General features: G+C 36.0%; 1 protein-coding gene across 3 annotated transcripts in view; it reads left to right on the forward strand.

Moving 5' to 3' along the window:
- Positions 1-20,792, forward strand: part of PLD1 (phospholipase D1) — a 202,927-nt gene that overhangs the window by 103,544 nt on the left and 78,591 nt on the right. For all 3 annotated transcript variants that reach the window (XM_058556350.1, XM_058556351.1, XM_058556349.1), the window contains 5 exons: positions 181-333; positions 1,701-1,850; positions 2,565-2,648; positions 13,375-13,456; positions 20,221-20,331. In XM_058556350.1, coding sequence (XP_058412333.1) covers positions 181-333; positions 1,701-1,850; positions 2,565-2,648; positions 13,375-13,456; positions 20,221-20,331 — 580 coding nt within the window. The remainder of the gene's footprint in view (positions 1-180; positions 334-1,700; positions 1,851-2,564; positions 2,649-13,374; positions 13,457-20,220; positions 20,332-20,792) is intronic.

Consider the following 20,792-nt stretch of genomic DNA (forward strand, 5'->3'; position numbering starts at 1 on the left):
GGATGTTAGCTCAGGGCTGATCTCCTCACAAAAAAAAAAAAAAAAAAAAAAAAAAATAAAATAAAATAAAATTGTGCCTATCATCTGCTAGAGTGTTTACTTCAGACTTGTCATAATAATTGGTTCTTTTTGTTTCAGTAATTCAATACAACTTTAAAAATCATTATTCTCTTCTTACAGGTGGTTGATAGTGAAAGATTCCTTTTTATTGTATATGAAACCAGACAGCGGTGCTATTGCCTTCGTCCTGCTGGTAGATAAAGAATTCAGAATTAAGGTGGGGAGAAAAGAGACAGAGACGAAATATGGACTCCGAATTGATAATCTTTCAAGGTAGAAATTTCAAATATTTTTAAAAGAGTATCTACAAAAATCTCTTAAAACCAAAGTTTTTCCCCCAACCTTAAGTGAAGGAGGAGGTAAAATAATGTAAATGTTAGACAATTGTTGTTTAGAACTCATCCGCAATCAAAAGTAATGAAACTACTTTTTCTTTGTCTATATTTTTAAGAATAGGGTATCCTATATGCAGCAGTCAGAATAAACAATCCTGTGTGTTGAGATATGCCTATTTTAACAAAATTGACTACTCAGTAATGCCAATTTATCAAACAGATAAATTAAGGAGTGATAGTTCACATTTTTAAAAAATAAATTTTACTTTATAAATTGATACCCTTTAATTAACAAAATACTTAAAAAGTGATTTGATTTACAAAAATTCTGTTTACACACAGATTTTAAGAAAGATACCTTGAAAGAATACTCAAGTGTATATTTACTATAGATTTCATTAGTGTGTGTGTGTTGATATATATGTTTCCTTCTGGAAGATTGTAGTTATACAATGTATGTGTCTCTTTCTCTGTATATACATTTGTCTCTGTTTAGTTCAGCTTCATGTATATGAATATATATACATTTCTTTCTTTACTCACATTGACTGACATGCAGATATATATATGCTTACTAATGTACATTTGTGTGTGTGTGTGTGTGTGTGTGTAAAAAGATTCAGAACTTCCTGATCTTCTCTGACAATGGAAGGTTCAAGATCGGTTATTAAAAACGCAAAGCTGCTGCCATTAAGCCTTCCTCCTGGTACTGCATTTTGGTTTTCTGGAGAACCATAGAAATCAGGCCACAGTTCTCATTGGTCCCTATAATAGATCCCTGAACCCGTCTTTGGGGTCATAGGGCTGGAATATGCCATTGTGCTTGGCTTTGGTGGACTCAGAGTAGGGAGGGATTACTCTCCTAAAGCATAATCAGGATGATGTTTCAGAAGCTGAGGGATGGACACCAGGTGGTACAAAGGAGAATGTCCTCTACTGAAGCCAACAGCTCTCTAAATAACACTTAGACACAGGACCTCACCTTACACCTCTTTCGTTCTCCTCCTCACAGCCTAGCACAGCTCTGGGCCTGTGGTAAGTACCTTTACACATGTTTGCATGAGCGAATGAGTGAATAAGTAACCTGAAATTTTATTTTTGGTACTTTGAGTATATTTTAAAATCCTGCCAAAAATTTTTAGAAGTCTGCTTTTTTGATGTAAGTAAGATACTCTTTGCCTAAATTTTTCCACTTATGTTTGCTACAGTACCAAAACAAAACAGGGCATGTTTAATCTCTAAATTTCTTTAAAGAGACTGAACACAGAGTGACCATTCTTTCCCACATTTTGTTTTTCTTTGAAGGACCCTTATTTTAAAATGCAATAGCTATAGACATGCTCGGTGGTGGGCAGGGGCTATAGAAGAATTCGTCCAGAAACATGGCACCAACTTTCTCAAAGATCATCGATTTGGGTCGTATGCTGCTATCCAAGAGAACACTTTAGCTAAATGGTAAGATCTGTTTGCTTTGAGACTGTCAGGGCGGTCATAGCTTTCCATATTATAGTGGTCTAAATTCACCTGGAATCAATTTTCGAAGCTGTGAAAAGATATTATGTATTATACTTAACAAGAGCCTCTCTTTACAGGACTACCTGAGCATAGATTAGTTTTCCAATTTTTGTTTTTAAGATGTTTTTTGGTGAGCTTTAGATAGCTAGCCATAGATTTTGAAGTTTGATTGTAAAAGTCAACTTTACAGATTATCTTACTGATGCAAATGGAAGGTTTATTTAAGTCATTAGCCATAATTTAGAAAAGAGAATTTACTTGCTAGATATTTCTTTTAGATAAAATCATGCTTAGTGTGTTTTTCTACCTTTGTATTGGAAACTGGTCTGTTTTCAGTCTTAGAAAAACAACTATGTGTGAGTTCAACAGGATGGGAGAATTCATCTGACCCCATATGACGTTGAGACCAATTAATTTATTGTTCCCTAAGCAGAGAAGCATTGTGTTGCTTACTTCTGTCTACTTATGGTCCTTCCTACATAGCAGATGTAAGGTGGGATTTTCAATCCTTGTTTTGTAGTTACACAAAGTAAGCTGGTGGTTATGTGGATGCTCTAGGCAGTGGCTTCCCTGTTTTGCTCTACAATAGGATATATTTATTTTATTTATATTTTTGTTAAAAAAAAAAAACGAAATGAAAAACTTGTCTTTCAGGTATGTTAATGCCAAAGGATATTTTGAAGATGTGGCAAATGCAATGGAAGAGGCCAAAGAAGAGATTTTTATCACAGATTGGTGGTTAGTATTTGTCGATGAGGATTTTGTCTGGAGGTCTCTATGTTTAGAAATGTGTACCAGTGTTGTGCTGTTCCAGAACCATACATTATGAAAATCAGCGGTACCCACAGAGGGTTTGGCCAAAGTCTCAACCAATTAACTGTAATAGCCTCCATTGAAAGGTCTTTTCAAAAAACTTGGCATCCAAATATATTCTTAACATATTTCACTTGAACAATTTTGTTTTTGTTTTTCCATTTGGAAGCAGATATCTAAATATTCATTTTAATAAAGATTATGTTGCAGTGCAAATATAGGTGTAGAGGTAATGGAAAATATTCTTTCTTGGGCATCTTTCCTCATTTTGGTATGTCTGTCACCAGGTCCAGTAAATATACTTATTCTGAATTGTCTCTCTGACATTGAAATAGTTCCATTTGCCTATTGCTATTAAAATGTCCTTGGTAATGACCAGGCCAGGTCAGCTTTTTTGGAGATTTATCCAGTTTCTACTTTCTGATTACTTTAAAAACATCCATGAGAGTTATGATGCTTATTAAAGCCACTGGAAGTATCATATCCAAAACACATTAAGCTCCTGGGAAGTTTTACTCCTGGAGCTGGTATAGGCTTTACAGTCTGACTTTAGCTCCAATTATCCATCTGCCTGGACGGTTAAAACCCACTGCAGATGTCAAGATTGACTATAGTGGAAATGAAAATGTCTGAAATGTGTTTTCCTTCTAAGAACTTAGTTGCTTGAAATGCCCCTTATTTTTCTCTATCCTGTTTCCTTCCAAATGCTACCTTATATATGAACTGTGAACATATCATCATAATTTATTTCCTCCTAATTCTAGATTTTGCAGGGAGAAGAGAGTAATTAGGAATGCGAACTCATCTTCTTCTACTGTTTTGCGTCAGTGATGTGGAAATCTATATATCTAGGGCACGCTTTCCCAACCTGGGCACTATTGACATTTTGGGCCAGATCATTCTTTGTTATGGGGGGTTGTTCTGTGCATTGTAGGATGTTTAGCACCATTAGCATCCCTGGCTTTTACCCACTAGATGCCAGTAGCAAGCTCCTAGTTGTGATAACCAAAATGTCTTTAGACATTGCCAAACGTCCCCTGGGGGGCAAAGTCGCTCTTGGTTGAGAATCATTGGTTTAGAGTCAGTAGATAAGGTGTGTGATGGTCAGTGTGTCTGCGAACCTATTTATTCTCATGTTTGTGGAGGAGCTTATACTTGGCCTTTTATATCTTGCCAAATTTTGTCTCTTCAGTGAGTTACCAGGAAGTAGAGAAAGTTTCATACTTAGGAGCAATTTCCTAGGTTGAATACTTTTAAACACTTATGATAATAAATTCAAGCCTAAGGTATTACTATCTTCCTTTAAAAAATATTTCTGAAAATTTGACCAAAAAATGAGAGAGACTGAAAATAGTTTTTCCATTGAGCCCATATCTTAATGTTTTATGCAAGAAAATAATATCTCCTTTGAAGGTTCTGAACACTAAACTACAGACTGTCATTTATACATCTAAAGAGATGGAACCCTGAATGTTTTCTCTTCTACTGTCAACAAGAAACTAAATCAGGAGATTATTTCTTTTTCATGACTGCACTAAGATAACATCTTATTACAACACTCTCTTTGAAATAAAACCTTCTCCGTAACTTCCTTCATGACAAGTGAAGAAAATTCTTGTCATGCAGGTATATTGCAAAAGAGAGCATTCAGAAACTTAACCAAACCCTGATATGTTTGGATGTGAGAGAGTGAAAAGCATAGTTAGAGGATGAACATGCCCTTTAGAAGGTTCTAATTTAATTCAAGAGACATCATATACTTAAGTGAAAACCGTGTTAATATGTTTCTAAAACAATTAGTGTGCAAGCAAAGGCAGATACAGTGAAATGAGGAACAACCTGGGACCTAGAAGTGCTTGGCTCTATTTGTTCATTAATTTATTTAACCATCCATCCATTCATTTGTTAATTTATTCACTCATTCATTCCAGAGCTATTTAGTAAGCACTCAGTCTGGACAGGTCTAAACTAAGTCATGTGTATATAAAGATGATTGAGAAGCAGCCCCTACCCTGGAACAATATACAGTCAGGAAGTCATACGTAAAACAAAGAATTGGAGAAAACTGGGTGATGATGATCAACATAGTGGAAATCATGGAGGGAGCACAGAGGAAAGGGCAGTGACTAAGCTTGCAGACGCTGTGGATGCTTCACCGAAGAGAACGCTGGCTTGGGCCGTGGGTAATGACTTGACTAGATGAAGACAGGTGAATGTCTTAGGCAGAGGGATAGCCAGGACCAAGGCATAGAGGTGCGAGAGAGCACAGCACTTTTGGAGGATGGTCAGGGTTTATACAGCTTAAGCATAACAACTTTTGAGATGGTGGGTGGAGATGACACTCAAAAGATGAGTTAGGCGCAAATTGTGCAGGGCGTTGGGTAAGCTGCTAAGGAGTTTGCATTTAATCCTGTGAACACTGGGAACCACTGAAAATTTTTAAGCATGGGAATTTTAATCAAATTTGTTTTCTAAAAGGGACCATTTTGGTAATAGTGTAAAAACTGAATTGAACAGTAGTTATAGAAACCATTTAGTGAATTATGATGGTGGTCCAGGAAAGAAACCATGAGGGTCTCTGCTCTGACCACCTTAGGGTCCTGACTATTACTAACTTGGGGCAGGTCGTGTTAACCGTTCTAAGGGGCAGTTTCTAAGGCATGTCGAAGTAACGTTAACAGTAATAGCTACTATTTGTTGAATTCTTACTAGACACCAGGGACCATGTCATAGATGAGATAAGTGAGACTCAACGAGGCAGAATAGGAGACTGCCCACAGTCACACTGCGGGCATGTGCCAGTGCTGGCGTGGATCCCGCTGTGTCTGCTCCAGCACCCACACGTCACAGAGCTGCCTCTCAGAGGAGCCGGCTGCACTGCTGGTGTCTGAAGTTCCTTTTCACTCTGAGACTCTTTTAAGTGCAGATTGAATTTTTTTTAAGGTGCTGGATAAAGTAGTAATCAGGTTTGGGTAGATTTAGTCAGGAGAAATTTTCTGAAGAGGTAAATTCTAAGGTAGGCTCTCAAGTTAGAAGAGGTAAGGATTCGTTAACAGCCCAGATTATCTGAAAATTAAGATGAAGAGTAAATCCTAGCTAGATGTTGAAGGTATCCAAAGGAGTAGTTTCTACATAAAGATTAGTGAGCGTTCTTCACTTGTTTATCTGGATCAACCAGGAGAACGCTTGTTTTACATCTTTTTTGTGCTTGGCGCTGTTTCAAGTCACCTATGAACTAACTATCCTGTGTTGTTTGGAGTAAGTCCTAAAATGAGGTAGGACACCAAGATGTGGCTTCCAGCTCCATTGCCAAATTGCTGTAACTTAGGACAAATCCAGAGTGAGGCTTAGCTCAGCTTTCCTCTGGAAGATGGTGATTCTGATTACCTCTGGCCGGCAGGGATGTGTGGAGCAAATGTGCTGAGTCTTTGCCCAGGCTGGTTCTTTGACCGGCCTGTGGCGGATGTGGGTGTGGGTAGGGTCTTCCACAACCTCTGAGTCTGTGCATTAAACAGGTCAGAGATAGACAGGATTGATAAAACTGCAGAATAAAGCAGAAAAACAATAAAGATTTTTAAAGGGGAAATTTATAAAAGGAAGAGAAACAGAAGAGAAGTAAGAAACTGGGCTGGAGACAAAGGCTATAAAGTAAAAAACAAAATCAACATTTCATTATTGACTAGCTCGGAAGCTAAGAGAGGGAGGATACATTTAAGTTGATTTTAACGTTATGAGTGTTTTTAAAATGGTAGGTTGAGACTTTTTAGTAGTTATTTATTAAAATAATTTATTGGATTATAATCAGAATTTTTTTAAAGAATGGGAGAGGATAGAAAAGGAAGGGAAGAAAAGAGAAAGGAAGAATGCAACTTAAGTGGTAGTAAGCATTAGTACTTTGTGAAATTTGTATTTCAATAGTAAACAGATAGATAGATAGATAGATAGATAGATGGATGGAGGTATCGAGATGGATTTATAATGTATTTCTGTGGATTATGATCCAAAAAGTTTGAAAGTCACTGACTTTCAACAAGATTGGTAAACATTTTCTGTAAAGGTCCAGATGGTAAATATTTTAGGCTTTTCAGGTCACATACAGTCTCTGACACATATTCTTCTTCTTTTTTTTTTTTTTTTTAACAGTTTAAAAATGTAACAGCCCTTCTTAGCTCATGGGCCGTACTAAAACAGGCCATGGGCCAGATCTGGCTCGTGGATCATAGTTTGCCAACCCTTGTCTTAGGAAGTACATTTCAGTTACTGTATTATATCCATACTAAGAGCTAAGCGTATGGTTAACTTTTTGAGAAACTATCTGTTTTCCAAAGTGGTTGTACCATTTTACAGTCCCACCAGCAATGTGGGAGAGTTCCAGTTTCTCCTCATCATTGCTGGCACTTGGTATTGTCAGTCTTTTTTAATGTTAGCCATTGCAAACGGTATGTAATGGTGTCTCATTGTAGTTTTAATTTGCGTTAGCAACATCTTTTCATGTTAAGCATATTTTCCTGTGATTTTTAGACTTTTGGTTAGCTTTTTTGGAAACATATGTTCAAATCTTTTTTTCCCTCTTTTTTGTTGGATTGTATTCTTATTATTGAGTTGTAAGAGATCTTTATACATTCACGATGTGTTCCACTTCATGCTGGCCTGCATGGTTTCTGATGAGAAATTCATAGTCATTTGAATCATTGTTCCCCTCTAAATAATGCATTGTTTTTCTCCTGAGTGCTTACAACATTTTCTCTCTGTCTTTAGTTTCAGCAGTTTGGTTATGATGTTTGAGTTTATCCTGTTTGGGGTTCATTGAGCTTCTTGAATCTGTAGGTTTAAGTCATTTACCAAATTTGAGAAATTTTCAGCCATTATTTCTTCAAACTTTTTTTCTGCACTTCCCTCTTTCTCCTCTCCTTCTGAGTCTCCAGTGACACAAATAGTGTCTTTTAGTGTTGTCCCACAGGTCTTTGAGGCTCTGTTCATTTTTTTTTTTTCAATCTTCTCTTTGTTATTCAGATTGGATAAATTCTATTTATCTATCTTTAAGTTCACGGATTCTTTCCTTTGTCACCTCCATTCTGATATTGAGCCTATCCTGTGAGAGTTTGTTTGTTTTTTGTAGTTGTATTTTTCAGTTTGAAAAGTTCTCTTTGGTTTTTCTTTATATCTTTAATTTCTTATCTGAAACTTTCTTGTCTTTCCATTCGTTTTAAGACTGTTCACCCTTACTTGTTGAAAAACTTTTATAATATCTGACATAGAATTAAAGTAACTAATTCCATCATCTATGTCATTTTGGTATTAGCATCTGTCGAATGTCTTTCCTGCAAGTTGACATTTTTCTGATTCTTTGTTATGCCAAGTAGTTTTTTATTGTATTCTGGAAGTTTTGAATATTATGACTGTGGGTCTTATTTAATCTTATGGAGAATATTGATATGTTTGTTTTAGCAGACAATTGGCCCATTTAGGTTCATTCACAAAGTTCCAACTAGTCTACTGTCTGTGTTTGTAATGTCAGTTTTGTTTTCAAAGGCTTTGCAATGCTGTTCAGATCTGTCCCCCATGTGCTCCACCTAGTGGCCACTTTGGGCAGTGGTCTATTTCTAATTTCAGCTCTCACACTCTTTGGTATAATACTTAAGACCAAATCTACACATGGGCAGCTTGGGAGTGAGTTAGAAGTTCATAAACAGCTTTATAGGGTTGCTTTCCTGAGCTCCTCCGTCTCCATGATCTCTCCACTACTTTTGGGTTCCCTGAGGCTTCCCTTTTTAGTCCTCTAGCTAGAAAGGGGGCGCTATATTTACCCTGCTCTGCCACATACTTTCTGCAATGACATTTGTGTCCAGAGCCAAACAATGGATATTTACATCGCCCTCTTGGAACCACAACTCTTCCAGTCGGAGAGGAAAGTTCCACTCCATCAGAGTTTTTGGTGTTTGTGGGCCCTTCGCTGCCACCTCTATCACTGCCAGAAGATCCCACTCTTTCCCCCCAAGCCTGAGCTAGAGGACTTAACCTGGTGTTCTCTCTACCAATGCCAATGCCCTTTGCCAGGTTCACACTCCAGGCTGAGGAATCAGAGGGGAAAGAACTCAGTAAAATCAACACTGTTTAGATGGTATGTCAAATTCTGTTCTTCTTACTTAATATTGAGTCTTCCAATTCATGAACACCGTATGTCTCTCCATTTATTTAGATCTTATTTAATTTCTTTCAGCAATGTTTTGTACTTTGCATATACAGGTCTTGCACACGTTTTGTTAAATTTATCCCTAAGTTATTCACTTTTTTTATGTTATTGTAAATGGTAATTTTTAAAATTCATTTTCTGATTTTTCACTGCCAGCATATAGAAATGCAGTTGATTATTTATATTGACTTTATATACTGCAACCTTGCCTAATTCACTTATTAGTGCTAGTAGCTTTTTTGTAGATGCCTTAGGATTTTCTCCATAGATGATTATGTGATGTGTGAATAATGATACTTTTACTTTTCCCTTTCTAATCTGTATGCCTTCTATTTTATTTTATTGCCCTATTGCATTGGCTAGGATCATCAGTAGAATGTTGAATAGAAGTGATGAGAATGGATATCTTTGCCTGGTTCTCAGTCTTAGGAGAAGAGCATTCAGTCTTTTATTATTATGCTTTAGGTATTTTTTTATAGGTGCCTTTTATTACTTTGAGAAAATTCCTTTCTGCTTATAATTTATTGAGAGTTTTTATTGTGAATGGGTACTGAAGTTTGTCAAGACTTTTTCTGCCTTTATTGAAATGATCATATTTTTTTCTTCTTTTGTTTTTTTCTTGTTGTTGTTAATGTGGTGAATTGCATTGATTGATTTTCAACTTTTAAACCAACCTTGCATCTTAGGATAACCCCACTTTGTCATGATCTATTATCCTTTTTATAAGTTGTGGGGTTTTGGTAAAGATTTTTACCTCTGTGATGGTAGGAGATATTATTCTTAATTTTTTTCTTTTCTAGGATTGTCTTTGTTTGGTTTTGGTTAGGGTAATGCTAGCCTCATTATATGAGATAGTAAGTGTTCCTCCTCCTTTGTTTCCTCAGTTTGGGTAAGATTGATATTATTTCTTCCTTATATATTTTATAGAATTTGCCTATAAAGTTGTTGGGGTTTGTAGTTTTCTTTGTGAGAAAGTTTTAAATTATGGATTGAATATTTTAATAGATATAGGGCTAGAGTTTCAATTTCTTTTTGCTTCCATCTTGGTAACTTCTTTTGTTAAAGGAAATTGTCCATTTTATCTAAATTATCATAATTATTCATATAATGTTATTTATAATATTCTTTTATTATCCATTTAATGTTATTTTAATCTCTGCAGGTCTTGTAGTGATTTTCTGTCTTTCCTTCATTTTTTTCACATTGATAACATGTGCTTCTCCTTTTTTCTTTTTTTAACCAAGTTAACACATTTTTATTTTTTATTTTCTAATACTTGTGTATAAGCATACATATATTTTATGAAGTTGATGTAATAGCATATATAAAATTATGTATTTCTCCCTCTGAGATTATATTATATATTTTCAATGACCATGTGTTTATTTCATCATCTTTTTATAAAAAACCATTTTATTGGGGTACGATTGACATACAAAAAGCTGTACATGTTTAATGTATACAAATCGATGAGTTTGGAGATAAGTATACACCTGTGGAGTTATCACCACAATCAATGCTATAAACATATCCATCACCTCCAAAAGTTTCTTCCCATCCTCTTTGTTTATTTTTATTTTTATTTTTTGTGATAAGAACAATTAACATAATATCTACTCTCTTAGCAAATTTTTAAGTATACAATATAGTATTGTTAACTATAGGCACTATGCTGTACACTAGATCTCTAGAACTTAATCATCCTTCATAACTGAAACTTTGTACTCTTTGACCAAGACCTCCCTGTTTCCTCCTCCACTCAGCCCCTGGTAACCACCATACAAGGAACCCTTGTTGGTGAGAATGTAAATTGGTGCAGTCACTATGGAAAACAGTATGGAAGTTCCATAGAAAATTAAAAATAGAACTATCATATGATCCAGCAGTCCCACTTCTGAATATATATCCAAATGAATTGAAATCAGGATCTCGAAGAGATATCTGCATTCCCATGTTCATCGCAGATCATTCAAAGACATGGAATCAACCTAAATGCCCATCAAGGGACAGATGGATAAGGAAAATGTGTTATTTACATTCAGTGAAATATTATTCAGCCTTAAAAAAAAAAAGGAAATCTTGCCATTTGCAACAACATGGATGAACCTAGAAGAGGTTATACTAAGTGACGTAAGCCAGACACAGAAGAACAAATACTACATGATCCCACTTACATGAGGAATCTAAAATAATCAAACTTCCTTTTTCTTCTTTAATCTAGCAAGAAGTTTATCAATTTTGTTAATCTTTTCAAAGAGCTAGCTCTTGGTTTCATTGAGTTTTCTCTATTGCTTTTCTTTTTTCTATTGCGTTGAGTTCCACTCTTATCTATTATTCCCTTCCTTCTTCTTACTTTGGGTTTAATTTGTTCTTTTCTCTATCTTCTTAAGATGGAAGCTCTGATCATTGATTTTAAACTTTGTCTCCTTATATAAGCATTTAAAGCTATAAAATCTTCTAAGAGAAACATTTACTTAGAAGTACATTTTAACATCTCTGAAATCAGGATGCATCTTACACTCAGTAACATCTTATGGTTGTAACTGTCATCATTGTTTCTTTCTTAGTGGTATACACAGTAATGATGCATCTTACAATCATTGATGTCCTAGACTCAGTGAAGTGCAATATTATACAGTTCTTTTGAACTTTGCTTATCTAATAATTATGTAGTAAATATCCTTACATAATGATGCTTATGAGTCATAGCTGCTCTCTCTTTACCATTGTTTATATTTTGTTTTGTTTATAGCATGATTATCAGTCTTTTATCTTTTTATGCATTATCCTCAAAATCGAGGGTACCTTGAGAGCTATCTTATGATCTTCCAAAGTATCTAGTAGAATACTCTGCATACAGGGAACACAATGCTTGTAGTAAATAAAGGATGATAAAGGCTTAAGTGCAGAGTATAGAATTAAAAGTGGCCCCAAAACTGAAGCCCTCTGAGTCCCTAATTAACATGTACGTCAAAAAATTGCAAGTACGTATATGTTGTTGGATATCTCCCACCTTCAGTGCCCTAGTAGTGCACTTTTCTACTTAAAACAGCCCTCTTTTTAACTCATCTTAGATATTTTCCTAGTAATAGTTGCATTTTTTGTTTGTTCAGATATAGATTACCTTTGAGTTGTTTCCTACTCTAGATTAAAGGATGCAAGTATTTATACTGTACTTACCCCTCCATTTGTCTGTTAACTTGTTTATCTTACCCAGTATGAGTTTCCTTTAGTTACTTTATCTCTGGGTTTTTATTTTCTTTAACTGAATGAAATAGAGCATAAAATTATTTCTTTTAATCTCTGTAGCTCCTTAAAACCCTGTTGTTTTCACATGCTTAGACGACTCCCTGGCAAGGCAATATTCCAGTCTGGTGTTCTGTAAGGCTTTAATCCTTATACAGTCTACTCTTGCTCTTCTAGGTCTGGCATTTCAGCAAATGAAGTGTTTTTATTGTTCATCTTTTTTTGTTTTTCCTCATTACAGGGGAGTTACATCACATACAGATTTAACTCAGACGCTGACTTTAGGACTCAACCCTAAGGGAAAAAGTGACTCTACTGTACTCTTAGCTGCCTGTGGGTCTGCTAAAGAGAAGAGCCTAGGGGTCCATTCGCACACTGAAAAATTTCATCTATCAGCAAACTTGCCTTCTTCCCACTCAGAAAGTCCCAGGTTCCATGGACACCTTTTGTTCCACTCTTTGGTATAGGAAGTCAGTGTTTATGTTTGTCAATTAGAACACTTTTGCCTTGGGGTGACAGAATGCTCATCTAAATGTGGCTTAAGCAATGAGGATTTATTTGTGTCATTTAATGAGAATTCAAAGTTAGATAATCCTAGATGTGGTGGAGTGGCGCAGTGATTTCAGGGTTTTGGTCTTCCCTTTAAAACTTCAATGTGGCTGTGCTTCTCTAAGCACCATACAACATCTATCATACAACATCCCCATACAACATCTATCCTAAAGCTGCTTTTCCTGTTTTGTGTGGGTGTGTGTCTCTCTCTCATAAAGAGGGAAAGCTTTCCCATTAACCCCACATGTACCTCCTCATATGTCTCGTTGTCCAGGATTGTGTCACGTCATGCTCTAGCTGCACAGGAGTCTGGAAGAGCGAGTATTTAGAACATTCAGACTCTATAGTGGGAGGTAGGCTCTGACAGCAAGGAAGGAGAAGGAAGAGAATGTCTGTTGCCTGGGCAGTCAACAGTATCTGCATGTGTGTATACATGTGCATGTGTGAGTAAGAGAGAGAGAAATCTAGATTGACTTTTGTTTGGATAGATGCTCTTGTTCCCGTATGAAGTTGTAAGTAGACCCATAGCAGAACTTTGGATGACCTGCCACATGGAGGAGGAGGATGGCATTTGGGCTAAAATTGCCTTTGCTTCTCATGACACAATTAGAACTTTACATTTTGTTTTAGTTACTTGAAATCTTGGTTTCGTGATTTCAGGTTGAGTCCAGAAATCTTCCTGAAACGCCCAGTGGTTGAAGGAAATCGTTGGAGGTTGGACTACATACTTAAACGAAAAGCAGTATGTACTTTCCAAACAAATGCTGATATGATTTTTTAAATGTTTATTGCCTCTGAAATGACTTTTCTTTTTCAAAGCCCTTCATATATACTTAGAATGTTTTTTTTAGAGTTTGACAAAAACCAGAATACTTACTGTTTTCAAATTCATTTGATTCTGATTTTTTTCCTGTTACTCTTGAGTGCATAAATATTTTAGCCTAGTTCACAGCATGGATTATATTAGCAACTCTAATTTATTTTTTTATTCAGTTACAGGTAGTTAATTTTACAGGCAAAAAATTGTAATAAAATTTAATCATTGAGTAATAAATGATGAAATGAAACACAGCATTTTATTTTATTCATTATTCTGTCATTTGAGCAAAAGAGAAAATCATTTGGAGAATGATTTCAGTCAGATGGGGCCAAGCTGATATAGAATAATATCAAAGAGGAGGGACATTAAGAATTGGTGCTGTTTTGGTTCCAGTGTTGGAACAGTTGATGGTAATAACGTGAAATTGTTCCCTGGGCAGTTCACTCTGTAGATTCTGGGTGAGCACTGGGTGTGTTCTTTTTGTCACAAAAAGTAAATAACTGAAGCAGTACAAGTTCACCAACAACTACTTTACATTCATATTTCTAATAAAATTATTTTTATGTAGTTCGCTCTCAGCCAAGTTAAATTAAGTTGAATTAGAATAGATCTGGATTTGTTATTAATCATGTCCAAATTAGGGAGTGCTAGGCTTTTTACTATTATTTGAAACTATCTTAATGTTTTTTATTCTATCATTAAACATCCTAGCAGAATTTGTAGATCCTAAGTAATTGGGGGTAGCATTTTTCTATTTCTCACAGCCATCACTCATTTCTTCTTTCCTATCCTCAACATTCCCCACCCTTTTCCCCACTCACCTGTACCTTTCTCTCAGTGTCTTTTCCCCATGCCTTTACTTTAGGATTTCCACAGATATCTATAGATGTAGTCAGACCTTACTGCTAATGCTGAAAGCAAAAGAAGTTGATCATCTTTTTTTCAGACACTTGTTCTTCCAAACAGCATCATTTTCGTGGCTAGTCTAATTTGTTGCCTCAACAGAATTCCATTCACAAAATTGGAAATTCTGGGCCCGAAAAGCATTATTTGCATGTTCATTAGATAGTTCAACATATAGTTACGGAGTGTCTCCCGGGAGCCGGGTACTACACTAATTACTAAAGACGCCGTGCGTGAATAGGATTCCCTCCGTCCGTGGAGACCTTGCTGAAGGACTCCTGTCCTGGGCCCAGTCCTTGCTTTATCAGACTTCTTTCTATGTGTTGAATGGGTTGTAACTTTCTCCTTGTTTCTCTCTGTGAAATGGCACCTTTCCCGTTTCTCCTCAAGATTCCATTTTAGTAAGTTTTTCCAGCCTTGCTTAGCAATCGTCAATCATATTAGTAAATCCTCTTCTCGTAGTATTTATCAATATTTTACTGTTTTGGGTTTCAATCAACATGTATTTGTTCAATACATACTATTTGCAGGGCACTTGGCTAATAATATGGGGATGCACATGAATAAAAGACATGATTCTTGACCGAAAGGAGCTTAAATGTCTACACAAGTCAGCTGGGTACAGCGACAAATCTGGGTACAGCTTCAAAGGCAGGAAACAAAGCCCTGGGTAGGTCTGGTGGGGAAACCCCTCAGACATGAGGGATTTAGGAGGGCAAAAAATTTAAAAAGAAGAAGTTTCTAGGTGTAGGAAATGTAAGGAAACATGCTGCAAGCAGGAATTCAGAAGGCTCTGTCAGTCACAGTATGGAGACAAGGTTGTATAAGTAAGATAGGGATCCAGCTGGAAGGGCAGGCTGCAGCTGGGATGTGGAGGCTTGCCGAGCCAAGCCAGTGATCTGGACTTTATGGAAGACAATGGGGAACACTCTAGGGGATGGGGAGCTCGGTGGAGGAGGGATGATCTGATAAAAACGGTGTGTTGGGAAGGTGAATCTGGTAGTGGGAGGACATAGGGAGACTTCAGATTTGGAGAGCTGAATTCTAGATGTCTTGAGTGTGAGGTGCCTACAGGACATCTAAGTAAACTCCGGAGAGCTGCTAGGTGCCAGGGCAGGGCTCCAGAGGAAGGGCCTGCGTTCCTGGCCCTCCACCGCACGCGAGCTGCACGCGCTCGTTCACTCCCCTCAGCGTCCTGTCCAGCTGCCTTTTCCATCACTAGCGTGGCTTCTCTTTGCTTTTGTGGCCCGTGAGCCCTGGTGAGGTCCCAGTAGAATACCATCTCCAAATACGTATTATCGCCTGGTAACGGTGCTTCATTTCAATTTCATCCACTTCCTGAAACTTGTAATTTTTAAATTGCACACAAATGATTTTAAAATTTTCCTAAGGAAATAGTAATACTATTAAATATTAATTTCTCAGTGGTACATTTAGCAGAATTGCTCTTCCCTACTCTACCTACACCATATTATTGTTTTGGCCATAAATTTTTAACACCCAGATCATTCCAAATTGACATTTCATGTGCTTATAGACACTGCTTCACATACATAATTTAGTTTCTGAAAGCCACTAGATTCACAAAGTACTGGATTGAAAATAACATGTATTAATGGGTCCCAGAGGTACACAAGGTTGATTAAAATCAAAGATTTTTTTCTTCTATCTGATTATTTAGATTTGGGGGGAAGAATTTAGTGTCTCTGCCTCATAGCCAAGATGTAGGCAAACATCTCTTAGGGAAAAAATACAATATCTTGCTTCTTTGTATAACCAAGTTTGAATAACCAAGTTCATATTTTCCTGTTTCTTTGGCCTTCTGATATGCAATGCCGTCATTTAAAACAGTATAAGCCAAACTTGAGAGGCAGACTGTTTATAATTCAAATGGGTATCCCGGGTTTTCCACAGTTCTGCATTTACTTCACTAAGAGGCGAGATAAGTTGCATCATCATAGTTATGGTAACCGTATCCCTGTACCCAATTTGTATATTTCAACCCTAGAAATGTGCAATAGTTCTGATGACACTTGCACTAAAGGAAACTTCAAGTGTAGCAACCTGGAGATTTACAGGAAAAGGTTTAGGTCCTCGGGGGAAATTTTGTCATCAGGTTAATTTCTTTCTGTCCTGGACCACAAGGCACATTCTAGAGTTGCAGTCAGTGAATAGGAGGGAAAAACATCCAGGTTTGTCAAACGAGATCAATAATCAAAACATCCAGCTTTGTCAAACGAGATCAATAATCACATCTTCACACAGAAAAATCAAATGGAATCTTATCAAAGCGGTGGCTAGGAGAGCATGGCGGGGAAGAGGAGAAGGGATCTTCAACCTTGAGGGCAGTGCTTTAAACAAAACTGGTTTGAAAAAAAAAAAAGGCCCGTGAGCATTTGTGCTCTTACATCTCAGTGCTTGCTGCCTGCTTTTAAATGGTAGGGATACGATATCTTTTTATCCTTAACTTTTCATTTTCCTAAAATATTACACCCCCTGGGGAAGTCCTTGATAAGTGATAAAATTAGTGATTGACCTGGGGTTATGTAAACTAAACTATCTTGAGGCAGTGGACAAACTTGGCTGCCTTTAGAAAATATTTTGGCCACGGTCCTTTGAACAATCAAAGAAAAAGCTAGCTCAGAAACAAAGTCTCTTTGATTTCAACTATAAAAATTTTTAATTTTTAATTGTTTTCATGTGTGTTTTGCATATGTAAAGCTCCTAAAAACTCCTACTGTTTATAGTATTGTGTCTGCTCTACTTGATTAAAAACTAAGTAGAAAAGAGGACAGGCCCTTCATCTTTTTGAAATCATGAAATTCAGGTTTCATGAAGTTTATTCTGCCGAACCTTCAGGTTGGTTGACGTCAGCAGAGAAGAAACATGGCACTGCATACCCAGCTCCTGGCCATTCATTTTCCTATTTCCCCTATTAATAATCTTCCTCCTCTGTAAACAAAAGATAATTTCCCCTTCCCCCTACTAAAAGGCATTGGTAAAATATTAGATGCCTCAAAAGTATATTTTTTAAATTACAGAATTAACATCAGTCGGGTTTTTTTGTCTGATTTGGCTTTCCTTTGGGACAAATATTTCCCACATTTTGTGTAAGTCTGCACTATTATGACCTGGCAAATGCCTTCATTCCAAAGGAACATTTTTTCCTTTGCCCTTTGTAGTTTAGAGTTTATGATAGTATTGTATACCTTGACCAAAAGAAGAGACACTTGTTGCTTTATTATCACAGAAATCTTGTCACTAATTAACTGTTTATTGTGATATGGGTGTAAGTAAATAATTGTAAACCAGACTACATAAAAATGAACTTTTTAATTTAATTACTTCCTTGTTAGTCATTTGTATTTAAGCAAAAAAGACTTAAAAGTCTCTACTTTACTTCCTTTAGAGTTGATTTATTTCAATGAGAAAAGACAAAATATAGAAGAAAATATCAGATGTTAATAGATGGAGGGTAATAATGTAATCCATTAGCGTTAACATCTCTTTTATTTCAAAAATCCATTAGTTATGCAGGTAAATGGAAAATTGCAAGATTCAGGCCAGTTCCTAATTTGCAACTACTGCCCTTTGTGAATAATCACCTCGTAAGCATAAGAAGCAGAATTTCATCCATTTGAAACAAATGAACTATGATGAAAGATGTCAGGTGTAATGTTCTATAATTTAGGTTGAAATTTTGGGTTTTAAACTTTATATTTTATCTTTCAATGGGAGGCTATTTTTTGTAACTATTATTCATTGCTGAATCCTAAAACATTCTAATAGCAAAGTAAATCTGAAGAGTAGAGGAGAAAAATAAGATAATGTCCTCATTTTCATTTAGAGCTTCAATCAGTGGCTCATTGCAGAGCATTCACTGGCCAGACCATTAGAAACTAATGTGTTTACTTCTTGCCTACACTTTCACTTCTTTATTTCTTTACTCAGGTCTGTACTTATGTACTTGATTGCGATAATAATTGAATAATTATAATAAATAATAATCAAGTTCCAAAAAGCAGCTGTTAAACAGAGAAATAGAATGACATATGTATTTTTTTATCCTATTTTTTTCAGAGCAAGAATGAGTTTTCTCCTAGTACTCAAATTTACTTAATGCAGCCCAGAACGTATATCTAGTGTGTCCTTCAAAAATGTATACATTTTTCAGATATTACTAACACCAAGAAAGATAGAGTGTTAGTATTTTGAAGTGATGTATTATTATAAGGATTTAGGAGCCAAAACATGCTTCTTAGTATTGGCAGAGCAATATTGGGGAACTGTGTATGTGTTTGGTTTACTCTAAGATTTTATATCCTGCAACCTACAAATATTAACTCCCATTTTATTTCACATTTTATAGCATTGCAAAAATAATCAGTTCTTATAAATTAGATGCGTTCAACACAGTACGGCTTCTTAAACTTGTGACTCAAGTTTCCATTATGAACAATGCCTAATTGCGATGGATTATTAATTTAAACTGTAACTAAATTATTCTTTGTCACTATAGTTTATTAGATATGCCTGCATCTCTAATACTCTAGAAAGCATTGTGGAAAAATTCTTGCCTTTTATCTCTAGGATATTACATGGCTAGCTGTAGATACATTATCTAATGTGTATGCAATATGTTTCAGAATGCTTTCAGAGGTGCTGGGTATAGAGAATGCAGATTAAAATGTTGCAAATTGCACAGCAGTACTGAGGATGCAAACCTAAAAAGTAAAAAAAGTGATGTAAGAAGTGAGGGTAAGTAAGATGGAGTTTCCTGGAGGGATATATTCTGAACTATATGTTGGAGGAGGAACCCTATAAGTGGACAGGGAGAAGGGCAGGGACATTCAGGTCTGGGGCATTTTAGCATAGGCTAAAACTTTGTCACCACCCAGAACTAAAAGAGAAAATATTAATACTTTTTTATACTACCAGCTGTTGGACATTGTCTTTTTGATGGTTAATATTAATTTAAAAAAAATGTTATTTGTATAGCACATTAAAGTTTACCAGGCACTTTTGATTTAATTTGACCCTCACAGTGGCCTTGTCTGTTTTCTTTTAGGTTCAAGGTCTAAGGCTGGATAAATGTTAATTTGTGTGCTGCTGCTAAAACTCACGGATTTTAGAATGTTAGAGAAGCTGACTTCTGAAGAAGTCATTTCACTAGAGAAATTAACATTAATGCTTTAATCATGGGTTAAGAGTATGAACCAACACATTCATCTTTGAAGATAAAGAAATGTTTTTTCCATTCAAATAATTTTTTAAATAAAAAAACATTTTATGAAGAATACCCCATAAACATATAAGGGATATTTAGTATAATTTATTGCATCAGAGTTTTTTTAAATCACTGCTATTTCAACTGATTAAAATGTAATAAAAACAAACAAAAAACACTAATCCTGTAACACGAATCAGGTTCAAATTTTCCTCAATGACAAGTGTTTGGAAATGTTCAAATGTGTAAGATTATCAGACACTTTTAGCATTTGAGGTTACAAATGTCAACCTTCTAGCTGTAATTAGTCAAATATTCACACTCTCTCTTGGTGTGACAGGACAAGTCGTAGGCATGGAAGGGAGATAAATTTTTATTTTTCACATTTTTGTCAATATACACTTATGTTTCACTCCTTGTATTGCATTTTTCATTAAATATTTCATTATATTTGTTTATTGAAGAAAGTTTAGAGAGTATGCACAGAAAGAAGGAAAAGAAAGTCATAACCTACCTCCAGAAATTCTCATTCCTCCTCTGGTTTCTCTTGTGACAGCAACAGGGGGTGAGGATCTTCGTAATGCTCTATAAAGAGGTGGAACTTGCTCTTGGGATCAACAGTGAATACAGCAAGAGGACTTTAATACATCTACACCCCAACATAAAGGTATTCAGGTTCATCTTGCTGAACAATGTTTCTTCTTTATTATTCTGCAGTTTTTCAGATACGTTTTGCTTTGAGCAGTGGTAATCTGTAGCATTCCCTAATGTATGTTTTGGATAAATAGCATTGTGTCCTGAGAAATAAAACAAAATACTATATGGAGTGTTGACAGAGTCAGCAGAGTTCATATTTCTGCTTCGATTACCCTGATAATTTAGCCAAGAACACGCTTCCTGGAGTTGTTTTAATATTCAAGAGCCCTGTCAAGTTCCCATGCTCCTCATTGGGATTATCCTGGAACCTCTTAGACGTGATCTCCCTGTAACATCCCTTGAACACTACGCTGACAGTACCAGAGAGCTCCTCTAGGATTTAAAGTGCTTTTCATAATAGTGTCTTGCATAATATACTAATAAAGTAAATAAACACTATAAACAATTTGAACATAGCTATTTGATATTTTA

The sequence above is a fragment of the Diceros bicornis genome, chromosome 15, assembly GCF_020826845.1.
Source record: "Diceros bicornis minor isolate mBicDic1 chromosome 15, mDicBic1.mat.cur, whole genome shotgun sequence".
Classification (NCBI taxonomy): domain Eukaryota; kingdom Metazoa; phylum Chordata; class Mammalia; order Perissodactyla; family Rhinocerotidae; genus Diceros; species Diceros bicornis.